Here is a 17,588-nt window from a genome sequence, read left to right on the forward strand (position 1 = left end):
CGATATGGTTCTAAACATTGATAAGTGAGGCAGGGGCGATGACTAAAGCAGGGGTGGCGATCGTGGCAATGGCGATCATGACAATGGCGACAGCTTGAGGATAGTGGTGTTGGATCTCGAGAATGTCCTTGGAGATGAATGGGGTGGAGTCCTTGAGGTATAGCATAAGAGACTTTTACGGCTTCTTGTGAGTAGAGGAAGAGGATGAGGATGATGGTCGCACCGATATAGATGCAGAGTGATGCCAACGTAAATACAGAGTGTCGGCATCTGCGTCACCTTCTGCTCTACATTGTCCTATATTTATATTAGCGTCGATGCATATGCAGAGTGATGAAAGGGGAAAGCAGAATGAGAGATCAAGGAAGAGGAAAGAAAGATGAGGGATTAGGGAAAGGAGAAAGAATGATGAGTGCCACTCTGCATGTGTCAACGCCGATGCAAAGTAGAGTGGCACCACTTTGCATCTACGTTAGCACTACCATCATTCTCATTCCCTTCCTCCTCCACAAAAACTCGTAGAAGTCTCTCAACTCCACTTTCAAGACTTCACCCCATCCATCTTCAAGGACATCCTTGAGTTCCACCAACATCATCATCCAATCGATGCCGCTATCACAATCATGGCTACCACCATTGCCTCGATCATGATGTTCTGATCCACATCAGCAAGGTCGAGTACCACGTCATTCTCATTGACCACCATCACAACAATCACTCGCGATCCCCAATGACATTGCCGTCCACCACCATCACTAATTGAGACGTTGAATTACTTTTTTGCTTATCGTTTTTATATGCATATATTGTTATATATTGTATTTGATAAAACCAACGACGTTAGCATAAAAAAAGTTAAATATTTTATTTTTATAATTATAGAAAATTTAATATAAATTTTATATGTACCGAGATGTTAAAAGAATTAACTATAGAATTATAAAATGTAATATGTAATTAACCCTTTTGCATGATCTTTGTACTTTAACCATATGGGCAAACTTTTATTTATATTTAAAAAATGCTCTCCCAAATAAATTTTGTTGATAAACACTAAAAAAAGGCTTTTCTGGATAACTAATTCAAAAAGAAACAAAGAATAATTTAATTAAAAGCAGATAATATTTAATTTTAGTATGCATCCCTTAATTAAGGGGTCATAATATAAATTTTGATTATTGATTAAAGTGAAGTAACGAATCCAAGTATGATTCAATCAAAATAACTAGTAAAGATAAACCACAAAGATTCGAACGTAACAATTGGTTGATTTTTGCCGCAACAATTACGAACTTATAATTATTTCAGACTGATCTGAGAAAACCTTCATACCTCTTTTCATAATTAGCATACATAAAATCCAGCTTAATAAAAGAAATTAGATATCTGTGAACTCCAACTCCCTAACTCGCTCCAACTTCTGTAGAATTAAATAGCAGAAATTGCCGAATCTTGTGGAGGTAAGTTGACTACCTATAAAATGGTTTGTCTCCTGGGAAAAGCACGGTCATGTCAAATAATCAAACAGTCATGTTCCAGCCATGAGTATGTTGTGTACAATTGCAACAAGTTCAACATCTAACTTCACACAACTTATGTCTTTATAGCTTAAACGGTCACCTTATTTATATCCAGAAAAGTGGGGAGCATATAAAGGCTGGTAATCCCCCTGATACTACTTAAATATGTACATCACCAAAAAATAAGCTTCAATCTATCATTCTGGATTCCTGTTATCCAACCATTGACAATACCTTTTTGTGTGTTCCCATAACCTCAGAAGAAGAAAGGGAAACCTGTGGCTTTTTGCGGGTTGTTACAGTCTGAGTGAGTCCATCCAATTGTCCGTTGCACATTATCATACACAATCAGCTTCCCCCGTAAGGAAATGTCTGCCAACATGGAATTAGATGAACATTAACTTATGCGAACTAATATTTCAATTGGCAATTAAAATAAGCTTTGTTTTCATGGCAATCAACACAACGGTGATTATTACTATAAATTGCATATAGCAATAGGATCTTAATTAACATACTTGGAGAATATAGGAAATTAAGCCAAAACCATATTAGAGAGTCCAGGAAGTTGGCTAAAAAAACTTATTGTGATGGCACTAAGCATGATGACCCTTACCAAGAAGAACATGGTGGGCAATCACAAGGCTGTTGGACAATTTGAGTTGAAGACTAATTGAAGATCATTTATGGTATTGTTACATTTGTTTCGTTGGGAACATACCCATGACGAGTTTGCACTTGGCAAAAGAAAGCAGTTGCACACACTCGCTCAGCAAACAAACACCCTAATTTAGGAATTTAAACTGGCAAAAGTTAAAAAGAAAAAAAAAAGGCTGTATAGCTTGATGGTATTTGAGCAAATCTGTTGGATCACTAAGCTAATACCTAAGCAAGGCTGATAAAAGTATTAGCATAGGTTGTTGGGGAGATGCTTATCTTCTAATGTGGTGTTGGAAATCCCATTGGCTTAAATGGCAAACTGGTAGATTGGTGGCATCCTCACTTCGTGGACTATCGTATATCTCTGGATAGAAAGCCAAGTCATTCTGCACTGTCGACAATGTTCTATTAGCTAACTCAATCATTATAGCATTATAGGGTTATTTTGGCATTTCTTTGGACCAATATTTAAAATCTTGATCCAGTGTTAATACCAATTGGCATTCTAACCAGAATGATGCTAGTATGAATTAACATACTAACACTTACTTTTCAGACAAGAGAGAGAGAGAGAGAGAGAGAGAGAGAGAGAGGAGAAGAACAAGAAGAGGTGGAGAATGCGACGTGGAGAAGGTAGAAGAGTTGAAGAATACTGGTACAAGAATGAGGTGATTATAGTGATATGATGGGACAAAGGAGATGAGGGCAATGACATTAAGAAGAGGCAAAGGGAAGAGAGTGCACATGATGAAAAGAAAAAAAAAGCAATGTTGATAATTGTCGAAAGCGAAAAAAACTAATATTGTAGCAAGTGGTACATTTGGTTCCAACAGGTAAAACCAATCGATACACCTAGTAAGGTAACCACACCAAGCGGAAAGCACGGCATGAACAGATATCGGGCAAAACCCCTTGGTTTGCATATCGGTCCAGCATCAAATCGATAAATGTTGACCAGTATCGATGAGTATAAACAAAATTTGCAACCATGGTTAGGGCTAACTTTTTTCTCTATTATATGATATTTACGCTTTCAGAAATAATCCTTTCATGGAGACATCTGGGCCAAATAATTATAACATTTCTAAAAAGCAATTTTCCTTTGCCTTCTCTTTGAGCTCTTACTGCAATCTACATGAGACTATCTATTATCTCTATTATGTGGAACTTACTCTTCTAATAAATACTTCTGTTAAGAGATCGTTTTGGATAAGGAAATTATAACATTTTTGTAAATTCACTCTATTGTATTTTCTTTGAAAGCAATTGATTACTACGGGCAGGAAGTCGGACTTTCTTGCCAATATTCCTTCAAGCCATGGGCACTTAAATACTTCTGTTAAAGACTATTTTGGATAAGGAAATTATAACATTTTTGTAAAGCTTGTCTATTGTAATTGCTTTGAAAGTAATTGACTTGCTACATGTAACACCCTGATTAGTCTCACATCAGTTGTGGGTAAAACCAAGATTGACTAATAAAGGTCTGATAGATATATTAATATCAATTTCAGCTGAAGTATTTTGAGCCAATGGTTCAGACTCAACCAAGTTGACAGGCCAGTTATCCCTTTAGGTCGGGCTTGAGTAAGACGTCAAACCTTTAAGTGGGAAAGATTGTAACACCCCTGATTAGTCGGAGATATTACTATGAACTTCAACTTAAATATTTTGAGTCAATGGTTCAAGCAAAAAGATAATTTGAACTATTTGTTGGCTCCATTATATAGGACTAACTCTTATACAAGTACTTATTTTTAGAAGCCATTTTGGGTAAAAAGATCGAGAAATTTTTGCCAAATCATTGCTTTTAATAGGCAAACACCTAACTATTCTCACGGAACTTATTTTCTAAATCCACTTGGCTTACACATGATAGCTTAATTGTAATTTTTATTTCTCTACTGAATTAGTATAAGATTTTCTCTCCTGTTTCAGATGGTGTCTCAAGAGGAAATGGCTCTTGACGATTGCTTTAAGCATTTTGCTCATCAGCCTGAAAACAAAACGTGCATAAAGGTACCTCATGAGGATTAAAGTTTGTTCTCAAGTTTGAAAAAGGAATATGCATAGAGGTTTACTCCATTGTTGAAGGTCATATATGGTCATGAGAGTAATTGGACCACTATAAATAGTTTGAATATATTCTGCTCTTATTTCTTTTACTTGCTTAATGTCAATACTTCAATCTTATCACAGTTATTAACTTGTCGAAGTAGCACATGGTATCAGATAGAATTGGCTTGGTTTTGTGAATATTCAAAATGGTTTCAATTGGACTTTTGGATTCTAGTTTCTATTTAATTAACCTATATGATCCCTGAATTAGGTTGTCTCATATCTAAATGTCAAACTTTCTTTTCCTAAATGTTTGAATGTCAAATCAAATATCAGTCTATCAGGCACAAAAGAAATGACATAATCACATAATACATACCTCCTAATATTATAGTTGATCCATCATGTACTTCAGTTCCATTAAGAATGCCCAAGCACACGTTGCCTTTGTTCTGCACATATTAATGATGCACAGATATGAATTGTGTTATGTTATCAAAGTGGTGACACAAAGGGCTGAAGAGTCATACACTGATCATTAAATATCCTTCAGGTGGAATAGTGAACGATCTAGACATGATCCACCATCTCTTTTCAAATTGCAAAGTTAATGGCTGAAAGAAGTGCTTCACGTCTTTAAAAGACCTGCAACTCTTCAAGTTTTATCAATCTGTGTTTTGATTTTTAAGAAAAGATAATAAAGAGAATTGCTATAACATGACCACATTAAACCAATTTCAGTGCAAATGTTACAACTGTTTTATAATGAATGCAATGTCAGCGATTTTTCTCCAAACTGAAATTCTAGGTAATATTCTAAAGCTTGTTAAGTTGGTGGAATAAAAGAACAGTGGGAACCTTTCTCTTTTATGATGAGTATTCCTTTTCTGAAGATAAAGCATTTTATTATTTAAACTATTCCCTCGGGTAGATTTCAAAAATAAATTTGGCAAGAACATGAAAAATATAGATATCACAGAAATGTGTCTACGGTTGCAAGTTGGTGCATAAAATTGATTGCATAACAGTTAATAATACATTACCTGACAGGAAAGTTGGCCCTCCAACAGATTGGCATTGTCAGATCTGAGGAATCTTGGACAAAAATATTGGATATAGTCTTCAACTGTGAGTTCGTAGAAAATAATTAATCAATTAATAAATACTGATCTTTACTCCAGAATCACTATTATCTATGCTTACAGAAGTGATGAGCTTCCTATATGCTTCAACAGGAAAGTAAGTGTAGGAGCTGCCAGTATCAAATATTACGGGGATAGCATATCCCCTCTTTCCCCCAATGACTTGTTTGCCTCCATAATTTATTTTCAAAACCTTTGCACGATAGAAGTTTCTGGGATATAAAAGAAATGATGTTAAGGTCTTATTGAATTATCAAAGAATTCAAAACTACTATTAAGAAGTTAGAATAGCTAATTAAAAGACATTTTCAAACAAGAAGTTGGAAATAACTCGAATGAGAACAAAACTATTAACAAAAAGTATTCAATCACTTGTAAGATACAACCTATGAGCAAAATAGCCAAACTGAAATCAGCTAGCAATATTCTTTATCAAACAATTGACCAATACAATTAACTGCTAGTGTAATATGATGAAAACAATGAGTCTATCTGGCATTTGTTTGCATAGCTTTGTGTGTTGATAGTTTTAGTCCTTTGTCAATACCATATATAATAAAGATGTTTGGAGTAGGAATGCATGAACATGAAATTATCAAGACAATTTTGCATTTTGTTGCTGTAGGGTAATTTCATCTTTCATATAACAAACACACTAATGAGTTTTCGAAACATTTCAGCAAATGAAACGTTGAAAAAACAAACACATTCATATATGGACATTCCTGAATATCTTATATGCTTGTATCAATGTGAAAAGCAAGTAATTTAACAGTAAGAGGAGTTGTCACCTGCAATAAGACAAAAGAAGTATCAAAAAGGGTTTTCTATTACTTTAGTTTTGCACCAAGGGTCAGCTTTAAGCCCTTATTTTTTGGCTTCAATAATGGATTAACTTAGTAGATATATTGTAAATAGATTTCTATAGTATATATTTGCTATTTGTGCTAAGGATATTTTTCGTTGGTGAATGTTTAGTTGAGATTAATTCTGAACTTGGCTATGCAGATAAAACATTAAAAGTAAAGGGATATAAATAAATATGAGGATAAAAAATGTGAAATGTAACTTTAGTAATATCATAGAAGAAATAAAGAATAGTTAAAATAGATAGGCATGAAGATTACAAAATTATAAATGTTTAAATCATGATTCGCCTTACCGGCCCATACCAGCATACCGACCAGCTATCGGTACGATACATATCGAGTTGTATCAAGTCGTACTGAGCATACCGACACACGGTACATGGAGGCATACTAATGTACCACTTATATTGGTCTTCTATCGGACTGGTATATACCGCCCATACCGGACGGTATGCTGCGGTACGACGAACCTTGGTTTAAACAGACTTGATCTATTATTCAATGTGAAAAATAGATGAATGAAACTATTGAATATAGAACTAAAATAAGATTGTTTAAGGGGAAAGGATGATAGAATGCTGCATGATCATCATGTGACCCTTAAATTAAGAAGAATTTTTACACGATAGTTGTAAGGTCATGGGTATGGTTTTACCTCTAAGATACTTAAGTAGTGACCACATATAATACAATAAAGCAATAAGTCATAGTATAGGGTTGTTAAATGGTACTTTTTTCATCATTGAGCTCTATGTAAGGTAATAGCTTTAGCTAAATAAAAAAATCAAAATATTTCTAATTATTTCCAATAAATTTCTTTTAAGTTTTCCTCTACCTCTCTAACACCACTGGTTCTAATCGATTCAGCTTGTCTAATCACAATATCTTTAGGTCTTTTAAACATTTTCATTTTATTTTAATCAATTTTCTCTCATCTTAACCTTTACTGTGATTATATCTAAGTGTTCATAAATGAAAACATTTCTTATTCTATCTTTTTCAGTAGCCACGCACATTCATATCAATGTTCTCATCTCAGCTACACTAAGATTATTTTGTATGTTGATTTTGACCATCCAACACTTCAATCAATAAGCATACACACTGATGGTGTTAAACATATGCAAATATATAGAACATCTGCTTTTGTTGAACCTCCATAAGTTGAAGGGACTTACATTTTGGATGTACACTCATGGGTGCCAATAAAAGAATGGAGGTTAGCTGCAATAGACTTGTATTAAACCATACAATAGAGACAAACTTCTATGTGTTATTCCAAATATACCCCTAAAAATATTTGTATACAATTATATCCCTCAAAGGTCAACATCTGCATATATTATCCCAAAAATGTAGCATATCTAATAAAAACCTTGTGAACTAATAAGAAGTTAGCATATGCTTATTATTATTATTTTTACCTTCATGTTATAAAATTACCATTTAATGTGTTAATGTGCTTTAAAAGGTTGGAAGCCTTGAACTTCTAAACTAATTAAGTCAATCAAGGGCATTTTTTGTCTTAAAAATCTTTTGATTAAATGAACTGAACATTAGGTATCGAGTTGTTTGTTGCTGAGATATGTTCAAAAGGTAAATGCAAAAGTATAAATCAAAATATCAAATTTTGGGGGGCAAATACCAATATTTAGAATGGTGCACATATATAAGGTCAATTTCTCTTAAAAAGTAACAAAAAATTATGTAGACATATAAAATGGACAAACATATATAAAGAAAAAAAAAAACAACGGCGGCAAAAGAAAGCTATGGCATTTTGATAAATATATAAAATGTCATGTGCCTGAGAAGAATGTGAAGCTTCAAATTGAAAGACTTGATCTTCATTATTATGTTCTCTAGATGGATTTATCAAGATGCTATGCAGTGATGTTGCTTACGTAAGGTCATTTTGCCTGGGTATCGTAGTCATGCCCCATCGAGGAACATAATCATCACCTAAAAACAAGTATCCACCACCATCAGCATCACGTTTTATGCAATGACCGATGACATTGCTTATGATTCCTTGACTTTCCAATTGAGAAGCCAGACTTATCCTGGAACTGCTGAGACCAAGGATCCCATCTGTTTTTGCAGGAGAGACTAAAAGTTGGCCTTGTTGATCATAAGCACACCTGTACAGTATTTTGAAGACAAGTAAATCAAACCATCAATTGATGTGTAAAAGATTTCTGAAACGTCAATATACAATAACTCATACCCAAAAACAAAATTCAACTTTGCCCTGTCACCATTTGCAGCAACAAGGTGCATTTCATCTGTTGCAAGGACACCCATGGAAGAACTATGATCTGCATATTCAATCTCATAGTCACACTGATGGCAAGAATCACAATAATGGTTGTTCTGATTTTTTTGCACTTCCAAGCACAAAGAATCCTTGGGCAAAACAATATTTCCTTTTCTGGGCTTGTATAGGGGATGAGGTCCCTATAAACATGTATTTGTCAGTGTAATGAAGGTGATAGTTTTTCAGAATATACCAGAAAATTAAATTGTTAGAAAGCTTTAAACTTTATATCAAAATATACATGCATGTAGTCGAGATTTCATGGACCTAACTTCATTCAAATAGGTGAAGCATTTACATGAAGACAGTAATGGTTGGTCCATACTCTTTAAGTATAACTTTGAAAGTTTGAATAACTTAAAAAAAAAGTGGATAATAAACTTGGATATACCTTGGCACAACTAGCGCATGGAGCATCACACTGAATCCATGTCAAGTCACTCCCAGTATCCACATCAAGATAATAAGGTTTTGGTGAACTCCCAACAAAAATAGTTGTGTAATACTGTCTGCAAAAACAATAAAAGATACATCAAAATGATAACAAGTCTAAGGATTATAACTGGAGTGACAAATATGAACAATGGTTAAAATATCACAATCTTATAAGATCTACATAAATCACTGACTACATGCTATTTTTTATGTCCCAAATTAGATCTAATAATGCATAAAGTAACTTTCAAAAAATCTCTGTTGGGATATCCTAATTGTCACATCCTGGATTTTTTTTTTTTCTTTCCACACATTTAGGCCAAATAGATAAACATCACTTTATTCATCATTCATAAATATTTATTATAATTCATTTATTACAATCCATTTATTCATCGAATCATAAATAGAAAAGTAAACATGGTGATGTTAACTTAAAGAATCATCCAAGTGACTCTACCTAGCGGTAGAGGAAGGTGCGCTCTCCACTAGAATCCGATTTAGTACTAGAGGGAGGCTGCTCTGAAAATCAAAAACAAAGAAAATTCAGCAACGCTGAGTAGGAACCCCAAAAGTCAACTCAAAATGTATACATGATCAAAATTCAATCGATCATCCCATTGGCGTATATCAAATACCCGAAGGAGCACTCCCCCAACAGCGGATGGAGAGGCTTTACCCTACGGGATGAGTTTGTGTTCTCCCAACAGCGGATGGAGGCAAACTCATATCGCACTCCCAACAGCGGATGGAGTGGTGTCCCACACCCGCCAAAGTGGGGACACGTTCCTCCCAACAGGGGATGGAGGAACCGTCCAGCCGCCACATCTGACGGCCCACTAATCCCCGAAGGGAATCGTCGTACCTGCTCTCGGCAGGAAAATAATATAATCTCACACTGGTCATGTCCATTTCGGGATCAAAATAACATATTTAAAACGTCTCTTTCAAATATCATCAAAATCAAGTAATATAAATTAGCCCTCAATTGACTTGAACTCTAGTTTAATCGATTCAATTGAACTCGATTTACTAGAGCCTAACTGAACTGATCTCTAATCCTTATTTAACTGGTCTGGAACCACCCTAGACTAGTATAATTTAGACTAGATTAAGTTCAATTTAGGTTAAACTAACTTGAATAAGTCAATCAATTCGGAATCACCCTGAATTGATCTAGATTAATCAAGTCTAGTTTAGTTCAATCAACATTTGGGCTCAAGTTCAACAATAACATTGGGCTAGATTGAGCCAGTCCATCTACTGGTCATGTGCATTATACATGATTGAGCATGCATTACACAAAACTGGTCCAGCCCTGGCCCATGGACTAGTCATGTGCGTCGCATATGACCGCCCATAATAGTTGGGCTAGGGTAGCCTACGGGCCAAGGCTTGACCCGTGGGTTGGGCCTGGCCTGTGAGAAATTTCATTCCAATTAATATTCAATTTCATATCATAGCATATACCCATTAACAATATAAATAAAAACATAATAATGCATTAAAAGATAGACAAGGAGAAAAACTTTAATACAAGGAAATAATATTCTAAATTTGACTAGAAATCATAAGACATTAAAAGATGGATTGGGAGATAAGTTTTAATACAAGGAAATAATCTTCTAAATTCAAATAAAAATCATGTTTTCAACACATATAAAATTTCAACATATTCTAGTCATATTTTAAATCATTCAGAATAATATATTTTAAATTTCAGATCAAAGAATATCAAAAAGGATTTTAGATAACATATTCTAATCTAACAAGATTTTAATCCAGATAAGATTAAAGATAAACTGTAATACAAGAAATATCATATAAAACAAATATATTTTTAACATATTTAACTCTACAATAAAAACCTTAATCGTGGGTCAAAAGATATTATGAAAACTTTAACTAATTACTTTAATACAAAAAATTTGACATTTAAAGAATCGATACATATTTTTCAAACTATAAAACTTTCAACATTTAAAGAATCAAAATAAAAACTAAAACTTTTAAATTTAAGAAAGATAGGGAAACCTACCTCTTGTCAACAGGGTGTAACTCCTCGTTCCTCCCGTTGCCAAGCTTGACTAGGTGAGGAATGAAGGAGAGAAATCCCTCCCTTTAAATAGGAGGAGGTGAGCCTCTATTAAGGAAAATTTATTTTAATTTTCGTATTTATTTAATATAATTTATTTCCATTTAATATACTAACAAATATGATATCATCATATTTGGAATACTTAATAGTTATTTCCTTAATTTATATCAACAAACAAGGAAGTAGATTAAGATTTCCTTAAATTATAATAACAAGTAAGGAAAGAAAATCAAATCATAACTTAAATATTTGATGTGATTACACTAAAGTTGCAGTTTGCACAGTTCTCAAGGAGTTCAAGTCATGTGAGCGTCGAATACTTTTGCCATGTAATGTTTGAATGAAAAGAATTAATTAAAAAACTTTCCAAAAAGAATTACATGGGCCAGAAACAAGGAATCAAGATTGAGTTTTCGACAAAGACTTTCGAGTTAAGAAAGGCCCAAACTTAAGATAAATGATTCCAAACCATAAGTGAAAAATATTGAGGATGTCCAGATTCCTTATAGCATAGAAAAAAGAATTATGCACGAAATCTTGGTGGAAAATGCTAATTAAAACACCATAGATTACTGTGTAAATTATTGATGTGACTCTACCAAAGTTTTAAGCCTCATGGAAGACAAGATAAGAGATCAAAGTATAGGAATAAAATCCATCAGTCTGATCAATAAGCATGGTAAATTGTCTCTTCCCATGTAATATAAGGTTTGTAAATAATGGTGGTTTCACAGTAAGTTGAGAACCATTCAGATGCATATTGAAGCTTTGTAAATAATGGTTATTCAATGGAATATGCTGTTGAGTCACCAACAGTTTGTTGGCTTAAAGACCAAATAAAATGTCTTGAAGCAGAGGAAAGGTAAAGTCCATTAAGCTGGATCTTGACATGATAAGTTTGACCAAGTTTACAACATTAACGGATAACATTCCAGGTTTGTTGGTAATCATTTTTTATGACTAGAGTTCCATTTTCTAAACAAAAACAAATAAATGAGAGTGTAGATTGTATGACATATATGTTCAGTTAGACAAAATATATGAAGTTACAGAAGACTCATTCCAAGTCATAGGAGCACAACAGTCCAAAGATATTAGATGAACATGTATATTATTTAAAAAATATCTGATTTGAGAATCTTCTGTCCCTCTGTCTAAAAAGACATATCACTACTAGTTTATGAAAGACTAGATGTTTGCCTTTGCTGATTAGATGGTTGGTTAAAGAAATGGCATATCCAAATATTACTTTGAAATCATGTAAACCTAATCATTTTAAGTGATAAATTCATGAAAGTATTGAATTCATAAAAGAAGAAAATCACCATCTTCAAAGTTTAAAAGACAAGAAAATTAAGATAATAACAGTAGCATCTAAGTTCATAATGCTGAAGACTTTCATCAAATGACATGTTCTGAGTGGACACAGATTGAAGCAGCAGCAGATTCGGACAAGGTGTATCTGATATGTATAAGCATCATGTAATGTCAATCTGATTTCAACTTATTTCTTGCCCATATAGTTTGAAATCAATAAGAAATGACTAGAATAAATTAAAATCAACTATAGTTGATCAATATTGACCAATTTTAACTAATTTCAGAGCTTAATATGGAAAAAGAGTAAAAGAGGAGGAAAAGGAGAACAAGATGTAGGTCAAGATAGAGGAAAGTCAAAAGAATCTGAAGATAATTGTAAAATAGAGGAGACACTTTTTTTTTCCTTTTTACTTTAAATAATCATGTTTGCCATCTACCATTATTGTTGCAATTTTTACCATACATCGTCATGTAAGATAAAGAGAATGGCTACAAAAATTGAAAAGGGAAAGGTAGAAAATAATTACAATTTACTTAAGTAAACAAAGATATTATCACGAAATAGAAAACTCATAGGATATAGAATTAAATCCTAAAAAATGTTTGTACTTGTTTTTAGATTATCTGACACTTTGATGGTTATTAGAGAAGAAACCGTCACAAGGGGGCTTATTTTTCATCTTTAAAGGATGAGGTTGATAAGTTCTGAATTGTATTGACTAATAATATTATTACATATTTTCTAACGACAATTAGTTGTTATTACTTGTTAATATTTTTTTTATAAAAATTTCGTTGTTTGTTTTAGTTTTTATATATCAATGCCATATGTTGTTATGTAAAAGATCAATATTCTATAAAATATGGAGATAAAAAAATAATTTAGCATAATGTTTTTGTTTTATCAAACTTTATTTCATATTTTATAAAGTTTTGATATATTATATTAATTTTCATAAGTTACAGTTTTTTAAAAATAAAGTTATGATCTTGCCAGTGTGATCCAACCAATATAATCAATTATCCTCGGACGATACTAGTTCCAATATCAATCATGTGAACTCTAAATCAGTTAGGACGTGAAGCTGACCTGATGTTCATTTCTTCGTTCATTACTCCAATTAGATGGTACAGAAAGATTACTACTTTAAGAAAAGAAAGAAATGAGCAATTTGATGATGCTATCAGTTATATTCTTGTATACAAGCATAGATAAACTTCTAGTACAGTTGAATGAGTATATCATTCTGAATGGCAAAAGACCGCTTTTATACTTATGAACACATCTACCAGAACACATATTCTAATCCTTGCAGATAGGCTTCAGTTGGAACGTTTTGTCAATCGCATCACTATTAATGCACAGCAAAAGAATTGACTCGTTAGTGTTGAATTAATGACACAATTCGTCTATTCAACAAATAATTAATACAATCCTTGACTGACAATTAGATGACCTTAAATGTATATTAGATAAACTCCAAAGCAACATTGTTGCCACATACAAGTTTAATCACTTGCGTACAGAATTTGTTTTCAGTCAGAAAGACTGAAGATCGAAGAAAAATTTTCCTATTACTACATTAATGCATTTCAGATCGATTCAAAAAGCATTTATAAGCCAAAAGCAAGCATACCCGTCTGGGAAAAGATTGCCGCCGATAGGAAGCACAGTGGAAGAATTTGCTGACGCATACGTCTCCATCTTGCCACTCTGCTTCCTCTTCCGCGAAATAGAGCCCAATTTCACACCCCCCACCTCGCGAAGGGCCCGGCCGCCAGATTTGGGGTAGAGTCGGAGCAAAAAGGAACGTTCCTCCTCCTGCCGGCGGCCATCCTCCTCCCTCGAGGGTTCGTCGAGCAGCTGCATGGGAGCCTCCGAAAAGAGGCAGATCCAGAGGGAGAAGAGGAGAAGCGAGGCGCCGAGGACGGCGGCGGCGGCGCTCCTGGGAGAGAGAAGAGAACGGCGTGCCGCCCGCGCGACGGGGGATCGAGCGGCGGGGGGGACATGTGGTGGTGGCGGTGGGGCGTCGTCGGAGAGGGTGAAGGCCGTGATGGTCTTGCCCTTGAAGGGGTTGTCGGCAGGCGGAAGGGAGATGATGACGACGCCATGGAGCTGCGGCGGAGGAGGCCGCTCTGTCTCCCTCTCCATCTCTTCTTCCTCCAAAAAGGGGGTGGTTTAGGATTTGAGGTCGAGGAGGAGCTGATAGAGGAAGAGGAGGAACAAGAGAAGAAGGTGGGACGCAGTGTTGATCGGGTCTTCCTTCTTGACTTTTCCGAGGGGAAGAGACGAGAGTCGTTTTGTGAACAGTGGTGTGAAAGGAGATGGCGGGCTTATTAGTATTCTGTTATTGGGCTGTTCTTTTTTGTATAAAGTAAGTTGATAGGCTTATGACCGGTTTTCTTACCGTTGGTTTTATAATTTTTATCCTTTCAAAGTTTGGAAATAACATTTAAGATATTTTTTTATTAGAAAAAAAAATTTAGTATTAGTTTTTTTATCCGATAATGGCATCCCCTTATTTTCTTTTTAGGTATGATGATATGTTTTTTTTCTCATATGTGGAAACGATCTATTTGACAATTCGAAATAAATTGATTCGATTTAAATTTTGTCAAATGGATCATTTAAGTTACACTACTAATAGTGTATCGGTATTTTCTTATTTAGTGGATCGAGAGTATATATATATATATATATATATATATATATATATATATATATATATATATATATATATATATATATATATATATATATATATATATATATATATATATATATATATATTCGATAGTCATAATAATATTTCTTTTGATTTTTTTTCTAGCTTGTCATCGAGTTTTCATTAGGTTTTCTTATTAGTATTTTGTTACTGGGCTGTTCTTTTTTGTATACGGTAAGTTGATAGGCTTATGGCCGGTTTTCTTACCGTTGGTTTTATAATTTTTATCGTTTCAAAGTTTGGAAATAACATTTAAGATATTTTTTTATTAGAAAAAAAAATTTAGTATTAGTTTTTTATCCGATAATGGCATCCCCTTATTTTCTTTTTAGTTATGATGATATGTTTTTTTTCTCATATGTGTAAACGATCTATTTGATAATTCGAAATAAATTGATTCGATTTAAATTTTATCAAATGGATCATTTAAGTTACACTACTATCGATAGTGTATCGGTATTTTCTTATTTAGTGGATCGAGAGTATATATATATATATATATATATATATATATATATATATATATATATATATATATATATATATATATATATATATATATATATATATATATATATATATATATATATATATATATATATTCGATAGTCATAATAATATTTCTTTTGATTTTTTTTCTAGCTTGTCATCGAGTTTTCATTAGATTTTTTTATTAGTATTTTGTTACTCGGCTGTTCTTTTTTGTATACGGTAAGTTGATAGGCTTATGGCCGGTTTTCTTACCGTTGGTTTTATAATTTTTATCATTTCAAAGTTTGGAAATAACATTTAAGATATTTTTTTATTAGAAAAAAAAATTTAGTATTAGTTTTTTATCCGATAATGGCATCCCCTTATTTTCTTTTTAGTTATGATGATATGTTTTTTTTCTCATATGTGGAAACGATCTATTTGACAATTCGAAATAAATTGATTCGATTTAAATTTTATCAAATGGATCATTTAAGTTACACTACTATCGATAGTGTATCGGTATTTTCTTATTTAGTGGATCGAGAGTATATATATATATATATATATATATATATATATATATATATATATATATATATATATATATATATATATATATATATATATATATATATTCGATAGTCATAATAATATTTCTTTTGATTTTTTTTTTCTACAATGAAGTCTCCTCTGGTTTTCTAACTTGTCATCGAGTTTTCATTAGGTTTTCTTATTAGTATTTTGTTACTGGGCTGTTCTTTTTTGTATACAATAAGTTGATAGGCTTATGGCCAGTTTTCTTACTGTTGGTTTTATAATTTTTATCCTTTCAAAGTTTGGAAATAACATTTAAGATATTTTTTTATTAGAAAAAAAAAATTTAGTATTAGTTTTTTTATCCGATAATGGCATCCCCTTATTTTCTTTTTAGTTATGATGATATGTTTTTTTTCTCATATGTGGAAACGATCTATTTGACAATTCGAAATAAATTGATTCGATTTAAATTTTATCAAATGGATCATTTAAGTTACACTACTATCGATAGTGTATCGGTATTTTCTTATTTAGTGGATTGAGAGTATATATATATATATATATATATATATATATATATATATATATATATATATATATATATATATATATATATATATATATATATATATATATATTCGATAGTCATAATAATATTTCTTTTGATTTTTTTTCTCTACGATGAAGTCTCCTCTGGTTTTCTAGCTTGTCATCGAGTTTTCATTAGGTTTTCTTCATCCGATCTGATGATGTCTTCTTGACTTTCTATCATTGTCATCGAAGCTAAGTCTAATCAATCTACCTCGGTATTTATTTGATGGTAAAATTTTAATTTCCTAATTTCTCTTTCTAACAAAGTATTTAGAATATAAATTTCATATCCAAAATCGTATTTCTAAGTTATGCACCATTTTAGTAAAGTATTTAAGAAGACATCTACATTACATACATACATGCCGGTCAATGTAAATATGTTTTCTCGCATCAAACACTTGTTTGAACTCTATGCAAGTATGGTCGTCTCTTTTGGTTTAGGTTTAGGTTATGTACACGAATCTTTTTCGCCATTAAACAATATAGAAGATAACATCTTTGGTTATATTAAGGGCATAAAATATATTTTTATTATTTTGTACTGGTTGATAGTAGGATTTAGCTGATTGATGGCTTAGAAATATTTATATAAAGTCATTTTATATAAATATTCAACAAGTTAACAATTGAATATATTCAAACCCAATATAATATATTTGAATATACAAAATAATCTAATAGAATACATTAATGATCATATGTATCTTTAATTATTATAAGCATAATGTCATTATGGCCTATGAATATCAATATGTCCATTACAAAGTTAATCATCATGTCATTTTTATTCATAAGCATTAACTAGTCATGGATAAAAATTGATTTATAAACTTTATGA

General features: G+C 32.5%; 1 protein-coding gene across 1 annotated transcript; it reads right to left on the bottom strand.

The window, feature by feature from the left end:
- Positions 1-1,512: 1,512 nt before the first annotated feature.
- On the bottom strand, positions 1,513-14,736 carry LOC103989504 (aspartyl protease APCB1). Its single transcript, XM_009408373.3, has 9 exons — positions 14,057-14,736; positions 8,958-9,075; positions 8,477-8,706; positions 8,154-8,390; positions 5,442-5,592; positions 5,282-5,364; positions 4,769-4,883; positions 4,618-4,690; positions 1,513-1,892 (listed from the first exon to the last, which is right to left on the bottom strand). The coding sequence occupies exons 1-9, from the start codon at positions 14,569-14,571 to the stop codon at positions 1,777-1,779; spliced, it is 1,638 nt and encodes a 545-aa protein (XP_009406648.2). The 5' UTR covers positions 14,572-14,736; the 3' UTR covers positions 1,513-1,776.
- Between the last annotated feature and the right edge of the window lie 2,852 nt (positions 14,737-17,588).

Source organism: Musa acuminata, chromosome BXJ2-6 (assembly GCF_036884655.1).
Source record: "Musa acuminata AAA Group cultivar baxijiao chromosome BXJ2-6, Cavendish_Baxijiao_AAA, whole genome shotgun sequence".
Classification (NCBI taxonomy): domain Eukaryota; kingdom Viridiplantae; phylum Streptophyta; class Magnoliopsida; order Zingiberales; family Musaceae; genus Musa; species Musa acuminata.

What these genes read in the sequence shown, in the direction of transcription:
- LOC103989504 (XM_009408373.3), bottom strand. Translation starts at nt 14,571, where the DNA reads ATGGAGAGGGAGACAGAGCGGCCTCCTCCGCCGCAGCTCCATGGCGTC. An exon ending in CATGCGCTAGTTGTGCCAAG is followed by an intron (nt 8,707 to 8,957) that starts GTATATCCAAGT and finishes ACATGTTTATAG; the next exon opens with GGACCTCATCCCCTATACAA. An exon ending in AAGTTGAATTTTGTTTTTGG is followed by an intron (nt 8,391 to 8,476) that starts GTATGAGTTATT and finishes AATACTGTACAG; the next exon opens with GTGTGCTTATGATCAACAAG.